General features: G+C 38.2%; 1 protein-coding gene across 2 annotated transcripts in view; it reads right to left on the bottom strand.

The window, feature by feature from the left end:
• The window catches only part of COL12A1 (collagen type XII alpha 1 chain), a 103,616-nt gene that overhangs the window by 75,210 nt on the left and 3,427 nt on the right, over window positions 1-24,979 (bottom strand). For both annotated transcript variants that reach the window (XM_009275773.1, XM_009275774.1), the window contains 11 exons: window positions 16,555-16,671; window positions 15,642-15,785; window positions 14,677-14,733; window positions 13,711-13,974; window positions 13,433-13,597; window positions 12,806-12,979; window positions 11,686-11,976; window positions 10,859-11,461; window positions 9,199-9,471; window positions 6,100-6,372; window positions 4,869-5,141 (listed from right to left, as the gene is read on the bottom strand). In XM_009275773.1, coding sequence (XP_009274048.1) covers window positions 4,869-5,141; window positions 6,100-6,372; window positions 9,199-9,471; window positions 10,859-11,461; window positions 11,686-11,976; window positions 12,806-12,979; window positions 13,433-13,597; window positions 13,711-13,974; window positions 14,677-14,733; window positions 15,642-15,785; window positions 16,555-16,671 — 2,634 coding nt within the window. The remainder of the gene's footprint in view (window positions 1-4,868; window positions 5,142-6,099; window positions 6,373-9,198; window positions 9,472-10,858; window positions 11,462-11,685; window positions 11,977-12,805; window positions 12,980-13,432; window positions 13,598-13,710; window positions 13,975-14,676; window positions 14,734-15,641; window positions 15,786-16,554; window positions 16,672-24,979) is intronic.

The raw sequence follows: 24,979 nt of genomic DNA, 5'->3' as shown, positions 1-24,979 counted from the left end.
TCAGTGATGACAACTTTTTTTACTGTATCGCTTCAGTACAGCCCAATTCTCACAGCACAAATAGCTACCTGTCAAACGGGATGGCAGGATTGGGCCCTATATCACTGAAACATAAAGATTCTCTTTCTAAAGGGGAAGAGACTATGACATAATTATCTCTCAAATTTATCTCCTGAATATAATACACTACACCTCTTGTTGTTTATTCTAAAATGTACAAAGGTAAGAAATAAAATGGGTTGACATCTCTGCTGATGTAGACTAGCAGTCTCATTTATTTCAAAAGAACTACGTCCATTTCTACCAACAGTGTTTCTAGCCTAGAAACTTCAGTGATATAAGTGGAAATACTTGAAATTTCTCAGCGCAAGCAAGATGGGAATCTGACCACTGAATTGTTTTCTGAAAAAAAGGCTTTTTTCTAAATTTCTCTGAAATTTGTATTTAAAAGTGTAATGACTCCCCTGCTTAGAGTCAGTAACTGAAATATTCTTAAAGCTGTCCTGAAAAATATATAACTGCCAGCAAAAGGACACTCATAAAATAGATCTGCAGCTTTCAAACTTTTCAGACATTCATTAGGATTAAACATTTCAGTGTAGATTGCTTAATCTAGCAATGAATTTGTTTCTCCTTAAAACAACTGCAAATTATGAAAGTTAATCTATTTAGCAGCTAAATGTACAGTATGTTCATTTCATCTGACAGCATGCCTTTCAGCAGAAAACCAAATTCTTGCAGACTTACAACCACAAATTTCTTATTAAAAAACAGATTAGAAAAACAGTAGCTCTCGCAAACTGCTCACCATCTGTTGCATTTACACTCACCGCCCTCACCATGTGTATCATTGTATTTTATTTCTAGTGTATGATGACTTGGGTAAGATCATATGATCCTCCCAAAAATCGAAAGCCAAATGGTTTGTTTGGTGTGTTTGAGTATAAGAGGGAGACTTTTCCCTAAGGCACTCCTGTGGGTGTTCTTCAGTCTGTATTTTGTATCTTCAAATATAACCATCAATGCTAATTCGTTTAGTTCCCCCAGTTGTCACAAGCCTTGTTCCACCACACAGCAAATGGCAGTCTGCACTGATTTAATTTACTTTAGGAGTTTCAACGATTTTGTGTGAGCTGAGGGGAATCACAGCAACAAAATACGTCTGAGGAAAAATTTTCCATGGCACCTTTATAGAAGGGCTCCAACCAAAGCTGCCTAGTGATGGATCACCACGCACTTTTGAAAGTGAGAGGACAAAAAGTGGAGAGTTTTCTACAGCACATATTTTGCATGTGCAGTATGAAATATAAAGCTCCAGAACTTTCACCTCTGGATAGTACTTCATAACTGCAGGCAAAATCAGCCAGTGACTGAAAGAGGCTGTATAAAAGATCAGAGCACTACAAATTTCCTAAAATCTGGATTACTGAAGAAGGAAAGCACACTCCTTCAACAGAGGGGCAAAAACATTGTTTTTCTTTTCCCGCTCCACAAACACAAAAAAGAAATAAACCTATTCTCGCTGAATAACAATTACCTGTATGGTATGGAACAGCACCCTCAGAAATTAGTAATTTTCTGATTGCTCATTTGCTAACTCTCTATACTGTGTTGTCTGTGAACAGTTCATAAAATTCTGATCCCCTGGCATGCGTTTATCTTTGGGCTGGACCAGATAGCTATGCAAACAGTTTATAGAAGAGATTATCTACAGTTACTTGGGCGAATATTTGCCCTCTCTGTTTTATGTGAAGAAACAATAAGGGCAAGCATATACTTAGCAAAAAGAAAAACAAAAGGAGAAGCAGAGATTACCCAGCTGGTAAATGATATCAAGTACACAGAATGATTGCTGGGTTTGCGTGGATTGATTTTCCCGAGTATCCTGAAACAAAGCAGCCACTTCAAAACACTGAAAAACTGCCGTGCGCAGCAAAGCAGAGGAAGAGGAGGAACTTCCAAGAGCAATTTGTAACTGCTCCACAATACTTTGGAGATAACATACATAACTGAAGGACCTTCAATGAATGCCTGGGCAGACATGTTCTTGCAAATCATGTTAGAGCAGTCTAAAAAATTATCAGTTTTCTCTCTCTGCTGAAGGCTACCCTTGCAACCGAGATACAGTAACTGCCCATGTGAGTTCTCCTACTACATGCAGAGCAAAATAAATCATTACTGAAGGCAGTAAGAATGTTTGTCTACACTCTTAGTCACAGAGGACCATTTAGCGACTTAGTAAAATTCCATACACATCTGAGAGCTTGGATTTTTCATTTCCTGCCACTTGACTATACAATAGCTGGAGAAGTTACTGTATCCAGCTCCTCTTTTCTCACTTTTCTGTTAGTGCTGAAATATTCACTACACCCAAACTGATTTCTCTTAGGCTACATATCAATACCATAAACTAACAACTGTCCCAGTTTGAAAGGCAATCTCAAGCCTAGCTCTTGATACGATGATGAACTGAAGTGGCCAGCAACTGTGGCATCACTGACTGAATAGGTTTGGTGAGAATTCATATGGTGAAGACATCAAGTAAGCCCCACTGGGATTCCTGATACAGGAAAATACTTAAGTGCTCAGTACTTCAGTGCTGTTGGCAATGAAAAACACACACTGCGCTATTTTGTTTCTCAGACTCTATGGCTCACGGAAAAACTAACTGAAATACTAAACACTTTTTTATGCTTCCTTTCACAGCTTTTCTGTCATTACTGTTGATAAGTTTATTTCTCCAGGAGTTAAGATCTGTCCCATTCCCAGCCTCAGACAGGCAAGTTATTTCAGCTAATAGTTAGTCAAGTATTCACTTCACTGACCTGTGTAACTTTTCAGCCAAGTCCAACCGTATTTATCTTAGCTTCACAGGCAGCATGACTTTTTTTTTCAAGTAAATTTCTATACTAAGCTTTGAAGTTTGAATGTTACCTTTCAGTTCAAAAAATTACAACCCTTTTATTCTTAATTGTCTGTTTGTCCTCAAAGTTTTTGTCTTTTTATACTTCAATGAGGTAAGACAGTACCATACAGTGAAATATTATCTTATACATACTTCAACAGATATTCTGAGAACCTTTCATACCATTAGTCAGAGTCTTTTAAAATATCTATGGACCATGTCCAAAGAGTTTTGGCCTAATTCAAGTATTTTTATTACCCCATGAAACTGCAGATATGCTGATTACTGAAATACACAGTGGATGTTCCATGAGGAAACATCATGATTTAGGCCTCTGCTGTCATGCAAACAGAAATTTTTATTCTATTCTTTACCTTTGATCACCCAGTAATGACTGACATCTGTATATGCTCTTACTAACATTTGATCTAACCAAGAAAAATTTAATAGACAGCTTTAATATGAAAAGTAATGTTTTCTGGAGTGCACCCTGGTAGGATTTTCAAATCCAGCTGAATCTTCAAAGGATATGCATTTCAGTCACCTGTCAAAATGGTGAAAGTAATTTTTAATTTGGTTTTCTCCCAGCTGAGGAACCGAATAAAAAGTAATTCAGTTAAGTGACAGGATGCTCATTTCTTCATATTTATCCGAAGACAAAATCTGTCACAGAATTTTTTACATAAGGTTTTAATTCAGTTGCTTAGAGTAAAACCTCTTACAGGAATGCTTGTGTGTCCTTTTAAGGGCAACATCCATTTTAAACTCCATCTGCTTGCATATAAACCCATTCCTGAGCTATAGTCAACTATCCTTTTAAATTCTTTGACTCTTTAACCAATTTTCAGAATGTTTTTCTTCTTATTGACAATTTAGCACTGCAGAAAGTCCAAATCAGAATCAGAGCCCTCCTGTGGCAGGGGAGCACTGAAAGGACAAGACAGTCTCTACCTGAGACTGAATTCTGGTTTTCTGATGCATTGGTGAATCATTGGAACTGATTTTTTTTTTTTACAGTTTCCTATTTAAAATAGGTTTTCTGGTTTCTTTCCTAACCTATGTCATAAACAAAAAGTTAAACTGATGGAGAAACTGAGAGTCAAGTATATCCCTACTATAACTCCATTAGCGTCAATGGACAAGTTTTAATTCCACATAATTCATCTGTAAGATGCTTCAAGTGCTGTGCCTACACAGCTGCAGTGTCAGACTTTAGCAATACATACCTAGCCAGCATGGAGCACAGTCACACTTCCTTTCATGGCCTAGGAGGCAGCTTTCCCTATCCTCTGACAATTAACAGATGACACTGAGAATGCTCACAGAGAAGAAGTCTGGGAAGTTCTCTGCACAAAGGCAGAGTGAGAGCAGCCTTCCCTCCTTATAAGAAAGTCTTTGGCTCCAACTTACACTTCTGCCAGCATTCTGTTAATGCTCAGCTCCAGGATCTTACTCCTATTAGTTAAAAGCAGGATATGATTCATTATTCCTATACCTAGACTAGATGTTGCTTCTCTAATGCAAAAATGGTCCCTGAACATCTTTCAGTCTCAGTACAGCTGAAATCCTGCAAATTTTCAAATGGATGAGATGCTTTAGCCCCATTAATTAATCCTGTTACATTAAGAACAATCTGCCACTAAATCTGCTTGGAAGCTGAGAGTTATAAGACAAAATATTTCACTGAGGCCGGTGTGGAAGTATAGTCAGTTTTGGCTGGTGCTTCCGGCAATACCTTTTTCAAGAGACCCAGAGTCCCCTCCACAGCCAGTGATTTGACCCCACTGTTTTCTCTGATGGACAATAGGTTTGGAAAATCCCTCTAAAGTAGGAGAATGTCTTTATGCCTATTTTTCATTCACATATTTACTTCTACAGAAAACTCAGGAAGACAGTACACTTTACGATGCCTTAAACATCAATCAAATAAATGAATGACTGTACAGAAACAAGAAATAATTACCTTCAAGTGTTTCTCCCTCTCCAGAAAGGGCCTCTCCTGCTCCAGAGGCGTACAAGGCCGACACAGTCAATGCATACCTAGTGGCTTGGTCTAAGCCTTTCAGCACTTTAGAGGTAGTGTCACCTTTCACAGTCACTTCCTTAGTTTCACCTCCTGCGACTGGAGTGTATGTTATAAAGTACTGCTGCACTTTGCCAGGAGCAGCACTCCAAGACAGCTTCATTGTTGATGTTGTAACATCAGAAACTCTCAAATTTCTTGGATTTCCTCGGACTGCACATGTCAAAAGATGTTGAAAACAAGTTGAAGCAAGCTTCATTTCTTGGATTACTTTTTAGGTTACCACAACATAGGACTTAATGCTGAAAAAATAATTCCTGAATAGCCTGTACTAACACTGCTACAGTATAACTTTACTGTAATCAGGATTGTACAATTCCATTTCCACCCTCCTTAGGCAAAAATGCCCAATAAAGTCTTTTTGCTCCTATTTTTTTCTATTAAAACTACAGGCTCAATCCTGGAATACTTATACATACTAGCACCTGAACATACGCTCAACTTCAACATGCCAAGATCCATGTTGAAGTCACTGTCTGCAGAATCAAGTCAAAGATCACCAGTGAAATGTGAAATTAACACGTTATGGTTTCTTACAGAGTTCTTTTTGATGATAGTTCTTCTGGTTGCTAATATTTAAAATCGCAGTGAAGTTTCACCAGTGTTCAGGACATTCGTAATGTCTCTGTACTCTTCAGATTTTGTTGAATAAGACATGATACCTGTTAAAGGATCATGTATTTTCATACAAGTTAAGGCTACAGTGATAAATTTAGTAAATTAAATGTTTCATTCATTCCTTGCTAGCCATTCAGAACAAAGTGCAGACAGGGTCTGAATTTGCTGAAAAGAAATATAATTTATATCATTGACAATATGAAGAAACATGAGGACAATTAATTAAACATATAGGTAGATTCTTCACCCAAGCTACCTTGCCATATTAGGTGTTGCAGGTTCAATATACTACATTTTAAAATGAAATATTACAATTTTGATAAATTATATTGTCTTAAGTTACCTCTCAACTAAGCTTGAGCAATTTTATAATTCCCTGTTCATCTGGGCTAATACATATGGTCAATATGGGTTACTCTCTTTTCAGTATGAATATGTCAGCATGCAGGGAGTTCTTCTCAAGCTTACTACATTCATAGCATTGATCATGTACCTTCATCAGTTTTTGCATATCCATTCAGCGAATTTCCAGGCCCAGACTGATACTCAGGAATAACAGACACTTCATATCTTGTATCTTGGATCAAGTTCTGCAGAGTAGTCGATCTATCATTTGCTGAGACAGTCACTTGTCTCCTTTCTCCTCCAGTAAGTGGTCTATATACAAGCCTGTACCGTAGGACATTCCCTGGCGCTGGAGTCCAGCCAACTACAAAGCTATCAGTAGTTTCATCTGTTATTCTTAAGTTTCGAGGAGCACCTTTAACTACAAAAAATATACACATATAATTTGTAAACATTTGCTTTTAATCAAGTAATATCTGAAGTGAAACCATTCCAACCCTTCTGTTAGCTCATCCAGTTTACCAAAACAACAGCTTTTATTGCCCTCCCATTGTTTTAAGGTACACAAACCATTAGTCTTTTCTGAAAATTTAGGGCCAGAGTTACAATCAGCAGTGTAATAAAGTTGTCCCATAAACTACATTAATCCCAGTTTATACAATTGCTTCTGAAACTTAAGAGAGTCTGTGTTTAGCAGTAACAGTAGAACTGAACTGTGTAAGGGATGTTTGGGCATAGTGGGGAAATTTCTCAACACAACAAATCGTATAGGTTTCTTTGCTGTGGCCATTTACTTCTGCACCACCTCCATTTACAGACAGTTGTCAGACACACCTGACTACACACAGGCAGCTCTCCTATTTTAAAGAAATGACCAAGGTAAATGCAACAGGAAAAAAATCACCAAAACAATTCTATTTCTTTAAGTTAAATTTTCACAACAAAAAATACATTCATTGCAATATGAGTTGCACCTACTGTTTAAAAAAGGCTTCTGAATTAAGTCTCAAACTCAAAGACAAGAAATAGCCAGAAATCCCAGAAATTAAGAAAAAACGGTGATGAATCATTTAACCTAGCCTGCTCCCTGACAAAAGATAGAGCAGCTCAGGTAATTTCATATTAACTCAATGGGCACACCAAAGAAGGACTTGACTCTTCCAACATACATTATGATTTACTGCACTAAAAGTTGCCTAACAGTATGTAGCATTGTCATTTAGGCAAAAAAAAGTTTTGGTTTTTATTGTTTATTAACTAAAGTATAATTCAACATATACAACAATGTTGTATGCCAAAAGCATTGGTCTTCAGCGTTAAATTACAGATCTGTTAAGAGTGGAGCAATTAATAATCCTAGCTTTAAAGAAACTATCTTGTTTCCTACTAATCAGAAACAAAATACTCAGTTTCAAATTCTTTAAAAGCCTGAAACCAAAGTTAGTTGCCAAGAAAGCTGCCTAGCCCAAATTGTTAGCTAGACCTGCATGGAGAACTGCTGACATTTACATGATTGCAGAAGAACTCTGTCTTCTCAGACATGTTGGGATTTCATCAGATCAAGATGCTGACAATTATTTAAGGCAGTATCAGTTACAACACGGGAACACCAATTATTTTTATTAAAGCTATTCCTTGTCCTGTCCCTTACAATCACAAGCTACATATTCTATCAGCCAAGAGTTTGTCTGTTTTCCTAAGGGAAAGTTACGTGTGGCCAAAACATTCTGACTGGTACAGTCATGGAAATATGCACACCAACAGTGAAACCTGTATCTTCCAAACTTAACATCCAAACTAAGTTATTTCATAAATGTGTATTTTTATCAATCCTAAGAGGAAAGAGCAATTAACAAATTTCCATGCTGTTTCTTTTGCTTCCTTGGAATCATTTACGTCACCAAAGGTCACAAATGACAGCATGGAATAATGAAAAAGAGTGGATATTTTAAAAAGCATGATTTAGACTAGACTGAGTATTCAACTACTGAAATAGAAAATCAAATTTACTGTCATCCTTCTCCTTTAAATCAGTGGAAATGCATTGTGGCAAGTCTATAAAGAACAAGTACATCTACCATGCTTAAATTTACAGCCATTGATCACATAAACTCACACTGACATGAATGGAAGTTTTGAATCAGTGAGAGTTACTGACCAAAAACACAGCCCCCTTTAAGCCTATGGTATATAAAACAGAATTTCTATTAATGTAAGTTAAATGTAGACACAGCAAATTACATGGGTACATGCTTGACTTTAAATGTATTAACGTCAACATGCATTCCTGCATCAGAGTCATAATTATTAAATAGAATAGAATAGTTCAGTTGGAAGAGACCTACAACGATCATCTAGTCCAACTTAAGTGTATATTAAGATTAATACATGCCAATGAATTTATTATTGACCACTCAACACTTCATTTGAAAATAGGCCACTGCAGAGAAACACAGAATCCATCCAACTTTCAGGGAAAATAAAATCCAATCTTTGCAGTGTGGAAACTATATAAAGACAGCTAACAGCTACCATGCTTAAATTTACAGCCATTGATCACATAAACTCACACTGTGGAAGTTTTGAATCAGTGAGGGTTACTGACCAAAAACACCCCCCCTTAACAGCTACCATGCTTAAATTTACAGCCATTGATCACATAAACTCACACTGACATGAATGGAAGTTTTGAATCAGTGAGAGTTACTGACCAAAAACACAGCCCCCTTTAAGCCTATGGTATATAAAACAGAATTTCTATTAATGTAAGTTAAATGTAGACACAGCAAATTACATGGGTACATGCTTGACTTTAAATGTATTAACGTCAACATGCATTCCTGCATCAGAGTCATAATTATTAAATAGAATAGAATAGTTCAGTTGGAAGAGACCTACAACGATCATCTAGTCCAACTTAAGTGTATATTAAGATTAATACATGCCAATGAATTTATTATTGACCACTCAACACTTCATTTGAAAATAGGCCACTGCAGAGAAACACAGAATCCATCCAACTTTCAGGGAAAATAAAATCCAATCTTAACAATTTAATGTTGGCCTATTATTGGAATTTTATATCTTTACTAAATGCATTGAGAGACAATAATGTTTATTCTCATCCTGCATACCAGTGCAGCTTCTCAGCCTTAGCCGGCTGTTCCACATACACCCATTCTACCAGTTAAGCAAATTCTTATTTGAACATATGACTCTCTGTATCTGAGAATAATGGGAAGCCTACCTTCTAAGGTGGTTTCCTCTCCATCCAAGGGAGGGCCATCACCATCTTCATATTCAGAAATCACACTGACTGCGTAAGTAGTTTCAGGTAGCAAGTTGGTGAGAACTGAGCTAGTACTTGAAGCTGGTACTGAAACAATGAAATCATCTCCACCGACTGCTACTTTATATTTAATGAGATAGGACAAAACCTCAGATCCAGCTGGAGACCAGCTCACTTTGAAACTGTCAGATGTTACATCAGAAAAGACCATATTCTTTGCAGGTACGTAAGCTGTATGGAAATAAAAATGCACAGATGAGGCATACTTGCTAGAATACTTTTTAACACAAAATCTCTAAAATAAATGAAAAATGTCCCTCAATAACTTGATTTATTCTAATTCAACAGATAATTTGTTGCACATGCAATAGTATTTGTTTTCTACACTTGCTTATAGCTATCAAATTTCATGAAGATCATATCTAGGTTGTCTCAAATCATATGACAATGAGTAGAAGCACCAACTCAGTGATTTCTAGATCAAATGAGAACAGTCCATCTAAAAAAAATGTACTTATGAAAACTTAAGTTAGAATCTGATAATCAAGTTCCCTCTTTCATAAGTCCCATGAACAGCAATAACATCATGCTCTCAATGGGAACTAAGAATCCTTGGGTTTTTGCAGATCTAGATTAGAAATAGGACAAAATCAATCCCAGTATTTTTTCAGGAATGGAGTCAAAGGGGAAACAAGGAATTTGACATGAGGCACAAACACAAACCTGACATCCTGGGCTTGTTTTGGTTGGCCTAGTCAGCCTAACAGTGGGGATGTTAAGGCTGCTTGAGCCCTCTAAAACAAAGACTGCTTTGCCGGTTTGTTCCTCAAAGCTATCCTGAAACAAAAGGCTTATTTTTAAAGAGAGTGGGGTTTTCAATACTGGGGACTATTCAATGTTAGTGTTCTACTAAACATAGGTAGGGACACTGAGTGTGCAACTAATCATAAGTAACTTTAGCTGACCAAAAGTTGGTCATTTAGAAATCTTTTAAATATTAAACATTATCCAAGCTCGCCAAATTTGGATGGATGTGAAGATTTTCATGTGCTACTTCATTTCAGTCTTTACAGTTGGATTGAGATTAATATCACCTATCATCTGCTGTCTCAAATCGTCTTGTCTAAGCCCATTTCAGAGGGCCATTCATTTTACCCTAAAAATTAATCAAATCGCCCTCTGGAGGTGTCAGCATTGTTCCGTTGCCTTTGAAATTCTAAAAGACAAGCTTAGACTAGCTACCCCATTTTGGACAGCTAAAGATGAATGGCCCTCATAAGTAACTGTTTTACTCAAGACATTAAGTGTAAAAGCAGAGCACGTCCACTAGGTCATTTCAGATAGATACACACTTCAATAACTTTCTAGGTACCTAGGAGGCGAGGGAAAAAAAAATGTTTCTCCAATAATTTTTTCCTCTCCATTTCTCCATTAATTTCCCCCATTGCTTTTAATATGCTTGAAAATGAGAACCAAATCCCCAGGTATAAAAATTACCATTTGTATATGGACAATTTCATCAATATCAATTCTTTAGGTAACTACAAGCACAAAACATTGGTTCAGATCTTTTTTCATTGCATTTTCTACATTTCTCTAAGTAATAGTAGTTACTTACATTTTTTCCTTATAGCAGCCAGTTCCTGCTCAATCCGTAGGCAGACAGACTGTGTAAGTTCAAATGATATTCTTTGAAAAGCATCAAAATCTTCCACTGTGTAAACGTGGGTTTCAGCAGGAGGCGATGCAATTGCTTCTAACTCCGTACGCACTGCATCCTTCACACCAACTGCAAATATTTCTACATCTGCATCCCTCAGCTTTATTGCGGGTTCTTTAAAAGCATCTGATGATTTTCCATCAGTAATAAGAATCATGACTCTTGGCACATTTGGTCTTGATCCTTTGCTGGTAACAAATACTTTCTCCCTCACATATGTCATCGCTTTCCCTGTGTTGGTAGATCCACCTCTGTAGGGGAAGGTGTTAATAGCCTGAATTATGTCTTCCACTCTGTTGTATCTGTTCAAAGAAAACTCCATATGGGGATCTCTGCTGTACTGGACAAGACTTATCTGTACTTTTCGAGGCGATATCTCAAAGCTTTTAACTAACACTTCCAAAAAGGCTCTTACTTTAACAAAATTGGCGATACCAATGCTGTAGGAACCATCCACTAAAAACACAACATCAGCTTTTACATCCACACCACGTGAGCATTCTGTAAAGAAAAAGAATTACCACTATAAACAGATATCCAATAGCCACAGTATTACAATTGCATCTGCAATTCATGTATCATACCCGGTTGCTTATAAAGGAAATAAACCATTCTAAGTAAAGCTGTTTCTCACAGATAATAAAGGTATGATATTAAAACAAGCATCAGAGGTTTAAACAACAAAAAGCTACCATGTGAAAATAACATAGTAGCTCCTAACTCACCCACTTGAACTTTTACTTGTTGTGTTTTTTCCATTATTGTTACTGGCTCACTGGGGGTCAGTCCTTTCATTGCATAAACATTAATTTGATACTCTGTGTCTGGAGAGAGATCTTTAACGTTCAGAGCAGTAGTCTGAGGACCCACACTCAGTACATGTTGTTTTCCACCAGCTATCATTGGAATGAACTGCAGCCGATAACCAGTTATTTGGCTTGTGGATGGATCCCAAGTGATCCTAACAGATTTTGAGGAGATCTGAGTGGCCACCAGATTTGAAGGAGGCTCCACCACTGAAAGAAATCAAAAGCAAACCCAAAATATTAATTACAATTATAAACATATTTTCTTGCATATTTTTATTTCTGGAATAAATTTAGTCATCTTTGCTTAATCTTTACTAAAAATCACATTATTTTTTTTAGCATAAATAAACACAAGTGAATTACAGGAAAGTCCAAATGGGGCATCAGTGAGAGGGTAGAAATATGAACAATGCCTTTGTGGTTCCCTGAGTGTAGTAGAAGTTCCAGGAGAAATGCTGCCTTGCTTTAATACTGTTTCAACCAGAAGTGAAAGTTACACCCACAGAAACACAGTGGAGAGTGTGAACAAATGCAGACCTGAGCAGAGCATTATGACAGTGGAGCCATCTCTGCTGCCATTTTGGTCAAAGAATAACTAGTTACTTAGAATCTTACAGGGCCAGAAATCTGCAGTGATACAGCTTGACATCTGTGTTTTCACAGCATTCTCTAGTTTTCATTCCTCGGTTCTTAACCTATTACATATTCTGCCCCTTCACCAAGCAGGTTTTTTCCCTTAGTACATTTTTCCATAGAAGTGATACCTGTGTCCAAATGGACTGTATGAGACTCTGATAACTGCACATCATTGTGTTACCCTTGAAACTACGGAATACTGGAGCTATTCCAAATCTACTGCGTCACATGTTCTGTTCTCCTGCATTTAAATGCAGCAAGCTGAGGTCTGTTTTCCACACTTGCTAAATGAGGCAGTGGATCAAACTCCAGAAATAAAGCAAAGAAAGTAGGGATAGCCCCTTAAATATGCATCAGAATAAACTGAAGTCAATAAATACATTTATATAAAGTATCTCACCTTCTTCTCCACTAACCAGTTCACCTAGTTGTTCATCAACACCAGAGCACACTTGCAAGATAATTTCATTCTGTATATCCACAATTCCGTCAAAATTAGCCACATTGAACACATGCTTCAGTGAAGGCTGAGATGCAATTAGCTTGAGTTCCTTTGCATCCGCTGCTTTGATTCCTAGAAGTTGCAATAGACAGGACTGTGTTAAGTGGTCATAAAATACAGACGCCTATGAATGTATTCATAAAGTATCAGAACACCCCGAGGTAAAGCTGAGTTTAATTCGGTTCTGTCTTCTGTCATTATCAATAATCAAACTACAAAACAATAATTAATGCAATGAGGTGACATACTCCATTTTCAACCTGAGAAAATAATGTGGTGTCTTCAATAAGGCCAAGGTTGAAACTATGCTTGTCAGTCATCTTAATCTCCCTGTAGGAGCTACAGAATTACTATCAAATTAACACAGCTGGTATGTTCCACTCTGGAGGGTGCAAACAACCCATTTCAAGGCATACACGTGGAAAGAGTGGCATCGTGAAATTCTTGAAACACAGAATCTGTAAAACATATAACTTACTTCTTTAGGAATGTTAATCTCTCAATCATTAGAAAAACTCAACGTACCCAAAGAAAAAACTTCAACTCCTATGTTGCGAAGCTCTCTTGCAGGAATTTCGACTTCATCTTGAGCTTTTCCATCCGTAATGACAATTGCTACTTTGGGAAAGCCTTTTCTTGCTCCAGCAGACTCAGTGAAGGTGTTTTGAACCAGGTAATCAATAGCCTCACCTAAAAACAACACCACAAGTTGTGTTTTATTAGGCTTGAATGAACTAGGATTTAAAGCAAATTTGAATTATAAAATGAAATGCTGAATAAACACATATGTGGGAAATCTGTACCTGTCATTGTGTTGCCACCTTTGTAAGGTATCCTTTTAATTGCATCAATAAGATCACTTCTTCTGAAATACTGATTTAAATTGAACTCTGTTCTTGTATCTGAACTGTACTGAACAACTCCAACTCTCGTCTTTTCTTCCCCAATGTCAAAAGCTGATACAAGGGCAACCATGAAGTCCAGAATATATCCGAAGTTATTTCTCCCTACACTCCATGAACCATCTACCAGGAAAACTAAATCTGTCATTGCACTTATGGAGCATCCTGGAACACACAAAAAAAAAATCTCTGTTAGCAAATGAGCAATTGCATTCTTACAAATCGGTGAGAAATGTCTGACAGAAATTTAGTAGGTAAAAGCCAAAGCAAACAGATATTTACTAGATTGACATTCTTACCTGGAATATCTTACTTGGGGAAGCATTATTCACATAAGTGAACACACATATGAGCCTTCTAGCTGCCATTACTAAAAGGGAACTGCCACCTAGATACTCAGTTTTGAGACACCTCTCACGCTATTCCACAAGATCTGTTATGCCATAGCAGATGAAAACTCACATATAAAACTTTTTGCAACATTTTGATGTTATCGGAATATTTCATTTTGTTACCACTTCTGCTTTGCATCTTTATCTCCCCATAATAGCTGCACAGGTCCTTCTGCAATGCCTTTTATCCACAGCACAATGTCTTTTGTTAATAGGACTAAGACACTCATGGACTTGCTCAGATTAGTTGCATGAAATTCCTAGTTTCAGTACCAACTTTGCACCTTATTCTTTCAATGCGGCTATACGTTCCTTCCATCCCAGTCTCTTCCCAAGTTTTCTTAACTCTGGACAATTTTACAAGTTAACTTTATTGCTAGGTAACACAGGAACACAGTTTAACTTTATGGGGCCCTAGAGCCAGATGGCACTTATCTCTAAAATGTCAAATAAGTTGAAAGACAAAACACCTTACTTTGTAATTGAGCCTCAACCTTCTTTTCCTCTGGTATCCCTGGACCACCTGTCTGAACTGCACAAAGCACAACACAGAATTAATGGAGGAAATCAGGTTAAATTTGTTAACATCAAAGAAAAGCATGTAGGGAATTAGAGACACAAATCTGACAAGCCTCAGAACATGAAAACATTAATGCAAGTTATGAATACATCACCTGTACTTACAGATTTGACAATATAGCATTCACGGCAACACAAAATACAGAAAATGCAAATAATTAAGAAGCCTCTGTATTTGTGCATCTTGTACAGTAATTTCCTGAAAATTAATTGCAACATCCCTGAATGAAATACCAATATTACCCCTCTCTAACATATAAGGGAACTCATCATAAGTAATTTTCCTGCGGTTGTTTGGGAAGCCTGAGACATGCGACAAAACGTGTCATAGAAGATAGTCTGCTGTGCTTAACACTTTTGTTTAATTAAATTTACTTTATGCTTTATTTAATTATTAAATATAAATTATAAATATTTAAATTCCATATTTTATTATGCATATAGATATATTGTGTCACATTTTATTGTTTGATGAAGGTAGCTAGCTTTTTTTTTTCCCACACACACAGGAAGCCAGTTGGATTCATTTGTCGCTGAGGTCAATGAGAGTCTTCCCCTTGACTTCAGCAGATGCAGTTTATAGGAAGTAGATTTAGCTCAAAAGAACCAGTGGCCTCCTGCGAAGGATTCTATAGGGCTTGTCAGACACAGTATATTCATGTTAGCCTCCTCTTATCTCTTGCAAATTATCTCTGCTTCTACTAGGAACGATGCTTAATGGAAAAAGACTGTTCAGACAGTTACATCTGATCAGAGTTTAGGTATGTGGCAATTTTGTTGAGGAACTGGAACAAAGCCAAGTTTTGTGAATGACCACTCAATTATCTTTCTTGGTTTTCTAATTGTATTACAGGTACTTACTTGTCAGTTGGCCAAAAACAGGTAGACTCTCCTCTCTCTCATCATATGAAGCTATTGATACAACATACTCTACATCAGGTATAAGATCTGATAAGACAGTTTGGGTAGTGCTAGGTGAAAGAGTAAATTCTTTAGTAGGCCCATCTGCAATAAATATATAAAACAGTTAATGCAGCCTTTAAATCCAGTAATATCAATGACAATTTGATCATAAACAAAAAAAAAGAAAATGCAACAGGGAACAATCTATCTAAAATCCAATTATAATTTTAGAACAATACACTTTCTTTTCTCCTGAAGTATGAATTTTGAAACATGAAACTTCAAACTAACCTGTTTTCAATAGCGAACCAAATTACTGAAGTGTTTCATAAATTCCAGGAAATTTGAAACTTAAAATGTATATACAAAATGTACTATCATCTAACAAATCATGGTCCAGTTCTGATTCAATATCACTTTTACATTGATTATTTCTCAAAGTGGAATAGAATGATGAGTGTCTTACACAGCCATTATCAGGAAGTTATATGACATCACTGCATCATTACCTGACACATGCAGTATTTCCCCTGGGAGAAGTACTTGAATGAAGTACAATACAATTCCCTAACTTTAAGGTAAAAGCATAGAAGAGGAGCAGAGTGATGATTCTACTTTCTTTTTGCTCCTTGCAAGGGAAAGGCATCCAAAACTTATTACTTGCAGTCCCGAAAGGGTAAACGCTACAGTAAGAAAAACTCTAACTTGGAACCATCACTGCTCCTTCCTGTATGCCCTTTGCTGCTACCCAGTCTTGATCACAAACTTCAGAAAGACGTTAATAGCTACTCTCATATCTACGTTAGATATAAGTGAAAATAAACACGTTTTCCAAAAATCTAATGACATAACAAAATGCTACAGAACTCACCATTTGTTGGAACCACAGTTATCCTGTAACCCACTATTGCATCTGGTGGTCTTTTCCATGACATTTGAACATTATGTTCATCTATAATTGTAAAATTCAAGTCTGACGGTGGATTAACTGCAAAAGATTTATACCGGGAGGGATGTTTAAAAGTTTGAGCAAGCTTTGGCTAATGAATAAATAAAATAATGTTGAGCAAAGCTTACTAAAATTGTCTTTGCATAAATTTGTTTCCAACAAATATAAAGATATGTTGTTGGAAAAAGAGTAAAATAAAAGCCGACAAAATATGACAAAACATCAAAGAGTATACGCATTACAGAGGACAGCACAGAACATATGTTTCTTGAGTTGCCAAGACATTCAAGAATGGCCAGCAAAATCAAGCACAATAGAAAACATGTTTGGATACATGTACAATGAGTTCACAGATAATCACCACATATGCAAACATTTCACATAACAATTAAAGGAAAATTTTTTACATGCTGGGTGCAATCCGTACAAGCATGCCAAATCACAACCTGCTTACAATATCATGAGATCATTCAGGACATTGAGAACACAGTACTCTTCTTAATTAGACATCAAAGAATTGATCAGCTTTTAATATAGTCTCTGCATAGTCATATTTCTTATCAATTTCACTGAATCTAGAAACTTGGCAGAGAAAAATATTTTAAAGAATACAGGAAAAGATTGGACATTTAATGTTCAGTAAAACAATTTCTGTTAGGGTCTAGATACAAATATACATGTAAAATGTATATCAGTAATAATAATATACTGATGTATCATTTTATTTCAAAATACGGAGAGCTCTACCCCTTTGTTCCTAGAAGCCACTAAAATGACATACTTTGCATATGGCTGCAAAGGATTCAGGAACTAAGGGGACAATAAATAGGGTTAGTAATGGTTGCAATTTGCTGAAATATTTGAGCTGATGCGAAAGTTCACAAAAATAAGATTCTACCTGTTTACACCAGATTGCTGTACAATTTCACAGGTGTAAACTACTGTTTTCATGTTCCCTTTGCAGCAGGTGTACCCATACTAGTAGTGGCATTTTAACATAAAATGCCAGTATGGTTCCAAACAACACAATGGTTAATTATGAAAAGACAACATCAAAGTATATTTATGGACATTTATTTTACAGAATTTATAGAAAACAGCAAAGAGGGCACCAGTGATCTGAACACATGACTGCAAATAAAACTTGTAGGAGCTGATGACAGAAGTAACTGAACAGTACAGAAAGAAATAGTTTACATACGCTATTTTGCAGCATCATGCATATGTAAATGAAATGTTGATTATTATTTTTTTAGCTTCCCACAATGGACAAAAGCCTCCATGTACAAGGTTTATTACACAAAGACGTTTCATAAATATTTTACACATGACTGCAAATAAAACTTGTAGGAGCTGATGACAGAAGTAACTGAACAGTACAGAAAGAAATAGTTTACATACGCTATTTTGCAGCATCATGCATATGTAAATGAAATGTTGATTATTATTTTTTTAGCTTCCCACAATGGACAAAAGCCTCCATGTACAAGGTTTATTACACAAAGACGTTTCATAAATATTCTATAATGATATTCTCTATGTAAAATTGTCATGCTTATTCATGCGGTATTTTACTGACTCACTGTCAGTGCATGGTAGGTGTATTATATATTATTGTTTAAATAGTTCTACAAAGTAAGATTAGATTCAGCCATTTTTTCCTTAACTACTGTGAGACTGTTTGCAGGCATTTTTAATAGACAGATCTTCTCTGTTTCATGGAAGATCTCCGTTATATGTCAGATTTTGTTTCAGTTTTGAACATAATTTAAAGAGCAGATAAAGAAATAAATGCTGGAATGTATACTTATGAAAAGACACTGTCCAATTGCAATAAGTAATATTGAGCTCAAAAAAACTGGCAACCAATTGTGTAGGCATTTTTTTTCCCTTTAATTTACTGTCATTTCCAACCATAGGATAATATGGCTTTGTAATACTGATACAATAGATACACTAGTACTGAAGTAAATGTTATTTTTCCTATTGTCCATACACAGGCAGTGAGATTAGACCATTAACCTGCATGCAGTTTATTCATCATTCGGTTTATGAGTATCACAATGCTAGAGACAGCAAGGTAGTTACTTAGTATCAAAATCATGCAACACGTGTTAATAGTAAAATACATTTAGGTGATAAGAATATCATTATAAAATATTGTTTCAGTAGCAATGGCTCAGGACAAATTTAATGCAAAGGCAGAGACAACTGACCTGAGCATGCTTTTAAAAAAAATTCAGTACATGGAAAAAATAGCGCCACCAACCTTGCGAGTAAATTGGCATGTTGCAGCAGAGACTTTAGGCTTTAACTGCTGAAGGACAGCAGCAGCCCAACTTGTTGATATCCAAATGACCGGATTCCAGATAAACTGAAAAAACTGACTGTGAGGAAAAGTCTTTAACATTTGAAGGGATTTGAATCCATTTTATGAAAATTCAGATGTGGATCTTGGCAGGTAACAAGAATAGTACATCAATACGTAAGTGACGTATCCGTTCGTCCAGGTTTTCACAGCCTTTTAGAACAACGGCGTTGCAGGGGACCTCAGAAAGTCCCCTTGTCCATCCCACAGCCAAGACATGATCAGCCACCCCATGTCATTCCTGACATGTTTGCTCAGATCATTCTTAAAGACCTCCACTGTTGGCAAGACTGCCAGCTTCCCACAGAAATTACTCCAATACCTCACTCCCTTTATCATAGTAAAGTTATTCCCGACACCTAACCCCAGTCTTTGTTGCTGCAGTTTAAATCCATTCATCCTCAACCTATGGCTGGCTTACCAAACCAAAGCACTGAACGCTTCTCCCATTGAAATCCAAAGCGGAATCTCGCCTGAGTGAAACAAAGCCAGTTTGGATCCAGTGTCGTCAAAATGTCTTCTGGATGGCCTGTGAGCTTTTGATACTCAAACAGAACCTCCAAAACCTCCATGGACCTTCACGTGGGCCAGATTTCACCCATGTGAAACCAGCTGCAGGATGAAGACCAAACCGTGGTCATATGAAGGAGAGCAGTAAGTCGATCTGAAGTACAGTGAAATGTTTAGATGGTAAAAACCTTATTGTGATAATCAAACAGGGCAACTGTTACTCCACCTTATTAAAATTCTTCTTCCAGAAGGGAATTCACCAGTGGAAAAAAAAATACATCTGCAATATGGAATCAGACCAGACTTCTAGGAACAAAATGTCCCTGGTTGCGGTGAGAGTTTGTCCCATTACAGGGACAAACCTTAAAACTCCACTCTACAAAGGCTTATGTGCAAGCACAGCTTTACTCAAGCATGCAGTCCTGATGTTGGGCTACTTGCGTAAGTGAAGTTGCACATACGCTTACAGTGCAGTGACAGTGCTGATCAGTCTGATCCTGTGTCCATCAAAATCCATGCCAAACCTCTCACTGACTTGTCAAGGCACAGGATCATGATCGTAACGTGATGGTATTATAGTACTGCCTTAATACAGTGATTCCACTGTTGATGCACAGAAGTGTATGGCTCCCCTACAGGTTTCCAGCCTAGTAAAAAAATAACTTGCTGTATGACAATAATGTGTACACAGTGTTAATTTCCACCACTCTTAGAACTATGATATGATAACTTCCTCAATCGGATATCCTATGTTATGCACCACAAAAGAAAAAAAAAAATCAGACATAATATACTCAATTCATTGCCACTCCTTGTGTTATATACATGTATAATAACAGTATATTTTCTGAAACAAAAAATATAGAGCAAGGCATCTTTCTCATGCTATGTATGTCTTATACTAGCTTGCATTACAGGTAATGCAAACCTGATATACCTAAAGCCTACAGCTTTTTACAGATAACACAATGTGACTGCTAGAGGATCCAAATAAGTATCTTAGTAAGACAGAATTAGAATATAATCAGAAGATCAAGCAATTTAAATCTAGAACCAAACTTAAAAGCGCTATAACTTGGAAGTAGCTGCCATCCACAATCCCTATGTGAAACAAAATCTGTAATTCCATCACTGGAAAAGACTCACTATAATTAGCATGTGAAATAACATGTTAGCCCATGTTAAAATAACATACAGGCCACAGAAGCTGAAGAATAAGCCCAGCCTTGCTCTCACTGAGATAAGCCCTGCTGAGGCTGGAAGAGGCCAAAACTCCTTACTTACTATTTTCTTCATATATGGCATGGATTTGACACAACTAACTAGATCACGACCCCAGTCAACCTCCTTTGAAGTCAGTGTTGCCAATGTGAATAGGAGAAAGAACAAGATGCAGCCTAGCAACGTAGTAAAGAGCAGCTTCTCAGCCTTCTTAGATATTCATTGCCAATCACAACACAGAAACACTGCCACCTGTATGTTTGCATTTTTTTTATTTTATACATGTATATGAAATTTCTTCAAAATACAAGATATAAAGCTCATAAGTGTATTTTGAAAAAAAATCATTTAAATATATATACCTATACATATAAAGATGTATGTAACTAAACATAATTGCATATATATACACACACTGCATGCATGAATATTTACCAAATTTTACACGTGTTTGTGCATATATATGTATGTATATACACACGCACATACACTTTGCTTCTAATTAGCAGTAGGAAAAACAGGGAGTTATAGTCACCTTCATGTATATACAGGTTGAAATTTCACACATCAATCTACATGGTTCTCTCATTAGGAACTTGGAAATCAACAGCTAGTTTCTCGAAAGATAGAAATCAGATGTCAAAAGGTAATAAAATAATGGTCCCACCAACCAGTTCCAAAGCTGAATAGGTGGTTAGCTTCAAAAGTTTCAGCTATCCCGGATCATCTCTAAACCATTCACCCAATGAAAATTAATGTACTCAACACAAGCTTTATTACATGAGAAACTTTCTAATCCTCTGTAACTGCTGTGCTTCAATTATTTGTCACTTATTGTATTGCATGTCCTGGAGACAGATTTTTTCACCTGACAAACATTTTTCTGCACTACACAAAGGTCCCACGCTTGGCTCAGTGATGCCCTCCTTCCCTACCTCCAGCCTGGAAAACAGACTTTTCTAGGTCTGAACCAGTTCCTGAAACATTGAAAAGTCAGCACCTTCACACGCTCAGTGAGGTCACACAGAACCAACGATTTCCTCGTTCCTTTCCTGTGCCTTTGAAAATCCCTCTGTATTAGGAAACGAAACACACTACACAAGCCATGACATCATCACAGCATTACCTTGAGATTATAACTAACAGGTTATTCACATACTAATCTACTTGGCTTAACTATGACTAAAATAATGAAAAAAATTCTCATCTAGCGAAAGGACATAGATTTCCCCCTGGCTTTTTGTGATCACAGATGGAAAAAATACTGGGACAGAAAGAAATCTTGACATGAGGACATACAGGGAATGCACTGGAGTATTGCAGTGCTGGACTAAAAGGCAAGAAACAACTTAAACAGAGCATAAAATATAGCATCACACACAAGAAGTTTAATCTGAGAGAGAGACGTCAGAAGGATTGTGAAATAAACGAAGAATTTTGCTGTAAAAGAAAAGAGCAAAAATGCTGAGCATGAAAACAGATTTGCTTCCTTGTCCAGGGTAAACAAACAGCTTCCCCAGTGAAATGCCATGAATGCATTTAGACTATATGTTGGTTTTACCCACTCTACTGCTACAGTGATCGTCCAACTAGAAACCCCTGCATTGCTGTATCTCTGTAGAAAAGCTCTAACACCATTACTGCAGCTCATTGCCTTGCCAACAGCAACAGAGCACGGCTCTCACAAAGGACTCACAGAGCAGCTGTGATGCTGATGAAGAACCAGTTTCATCCTGGAAGATTTAGGAATCTATGAACAGCAGTATCGGATAAACACCAGATCTACTCCCAGAAAATGAAAGCTGAAGGAAAGCAGAAAAATAGAACTAAGCTTTTCCTTCCCTCTGCTTTCACTCCATCCTCCCACCCCATAACAACAATCTTTACCACATCAAATGGCCCTCTCCCTTATTCTCCTCTCACTTTTTCATCCCACCAACTATCTACCCGCACCTCAGGGAAAGAAAATTCAAACTACATCTCTTGTGAACACCACAAAGGGAAAAAAAAAAAAAAAGAGAGGGACAGGACTGACTAGTGGGGGGATGGCTTTGCCACAATGTGATCTGAAAGTTGGAAAAATAGACTAAAGGACAAATATCCACAGGAGAAAGTCAGTTCAGCAGACAGGATTTAAGTTGTAATGATACCAGAACTAAAGTAAACAAGATCCAACATGCAATTTACAAGATGATGAAAAATTGAAGCACAAAATTAAAACAGTGCAGAAGTATGACCAGTACAGCGCAAACAAAAAAACACACTGCATAAAGCTCTACAAAAGCAGTTCCCACCAGAGCAAGTCCCAAGGTACTCCTAGCTTTGAACTTCCATTTTCAGCACCACTATTTCTCACTCCAGTTTCAGCACCACTATTTCTCACTGCATTTCCAACTCAAGACACTTTTCTGCTCTAACTTCAAAACTCTGGAGCTAGGAGAAGTTTCTCGTAGAAACCTGATCACTGTAAATTAGGTATTTTATTTAATACACATTTCTGAATGCAGAGTAATGTAAGTCCTGTCCAGGAGTGCTCTACAACTCACAAGATCAGGCTTTGTCCACTCTTTTGCTTCACAATGGCGCATCCTTCAACACGAGATCTAAACAAGCTTGGCCAGCTTGTCTGGCAATGTGTCTAGTTTCACTGTTATAAAATAACTGTGTGCTTCTCCAAATACATGTTTGTAGCTTTCATTAACAGTACTCAAGCTATGACTGGTTTAGTCCACGCTATAGCTAAATAAAACACTTTCGCTCACATTTTGAAATAACCTACTCCATACATGTAATCAGTGGTGCAGGACAACAGCAACATTACTCCAGCTCCAAGTGGGCTCCCTCCTAAGATGGAGAAGAATGCACAAACACATCCACTCCCTTCCTCCATCAAAACTATACACTTTCTCTGCTTTCTCTGGCACTGCAGTCCTGCATTTCAAATGCAACTCTGAAATGACTTCAAATGACCTTTTTCGGTTCCTCAGCCAACAACAACGCAGCGCAAGAGGGAGGCAGCAGGCTGACTCTCTCCTAGGGCGACCAGATGTTGTACTGCTGACAGAAATGTCATCCTTTTCCAGAAAGCCAGTCTACTTTACATCTACGTGCCCCAACTAAGCACTGCTGCTGGGGGGGCAAATGCCTCAGAGGCATCTCTGACACACCATGCTTTTAGTAGCCATCAGCCAAGGTGACCAGGTCCAGACACAAGAGCTTGCGGCAGGCCACGATCAGAGAATTTGTTTCAGTTCAATACAGAAAGAGAAGTAAGGGAAAAAAACCTGAATGATCAGATGCTGGCTTCTGTTTTTTTCTCAGTAAATCCAGGGGAGTTCACACCCAGCAGTTCAGTTTACCCTATGGTGGAGTCAGGTCCCAGAGGTCAGATCAAGTCATTTCAGCGCAGGACATTCAGCGTCTCTATTTCCCCTGGCAGCCACTGCTGGCAGAAAGACTGTTACTACGACCAAAGCTGCGCAGCTCACACAGAGGGCGACAGGGGAGGTTGCCCCCACACTTGCTGTTAATCCGCCGGGGAGGCAAATGCGCCAAGGCCAGGCCATTTTGAGCCACACTGTGGCAAGTGAGGCAGCCACGATGAGTCTCCCCAGGCCTTCATTCCTGCAGCTGGAGGCAGGACACTGCCACAGGCTGACAGGGACCTCAACCTCCAGCAAGACTGGGCTGGGGCCCTGCAAGGAGGAGGAGGAGGAGAATAAGAAAGGCCTCTTTGGGGGTGACGGCGCCACATGCATGCCAGAGCCTTGGGGCCCCAGCCGCCACAGCAAGGCCTGGCCCGGACCCAGCCACCCTTCACTGGTGCCCAAGACATATGTCATGGAGGCGGCAGCATCTCCCCGGGGGTGTCCCCCAGGTGAGACCCACCACGGAGGCCGAAGTGTTCCCGAGGAAGGGTCTGGCCGCCCCAGAGCTCGGCCGGGGGTCGCCCCACCGAGCAGGGGAGGCCAGTGCGCCAGCAGGCCGGTGGGGCAGAGGCGAGGGGTCCGGCCCGGACAAAACACACAGGCGCAGAGAGACAGACTCTGTTGGAGCATTTTATTTCAAAGCTGCGGGTTGTTGGGTGGTGGATTTTTCGTTTCCTCTCTCAACATAACTAAACGAGACTCTCAGCACAGAGCCCAGCCATTCTCGGTCCGTCAGCGGGGCAGCGCCGCAGGCCCCGGCCGTAGCGAGCTGCCCGCCGGCAGCGGCAGGGGGGGGGGGCTGCGCGGGGGGAGCGACCCC

This window comes from Aptenodytes forsteri, unplaced genomic scaffold (genome assembly GCF_000699145.1).
Source record: "Aptenodytes forsteri isolate BGI_AS27 unplaced genomic scaffold, ASM69914v1 Scaffold256, whole genome shotgun sequence".
Lineage (NCBI taxonomy): Eukaryota > Metazoa > Chordata > Aves > Sphenisciformes > Spheniscidae > Aptenodytes > Aptenodytes forsteri.
The sequence above is the reverse complement of the archived record's forward strand: the minus strand, read 5'-3'. Positions and strand labels throughout refer to the sequence as shown.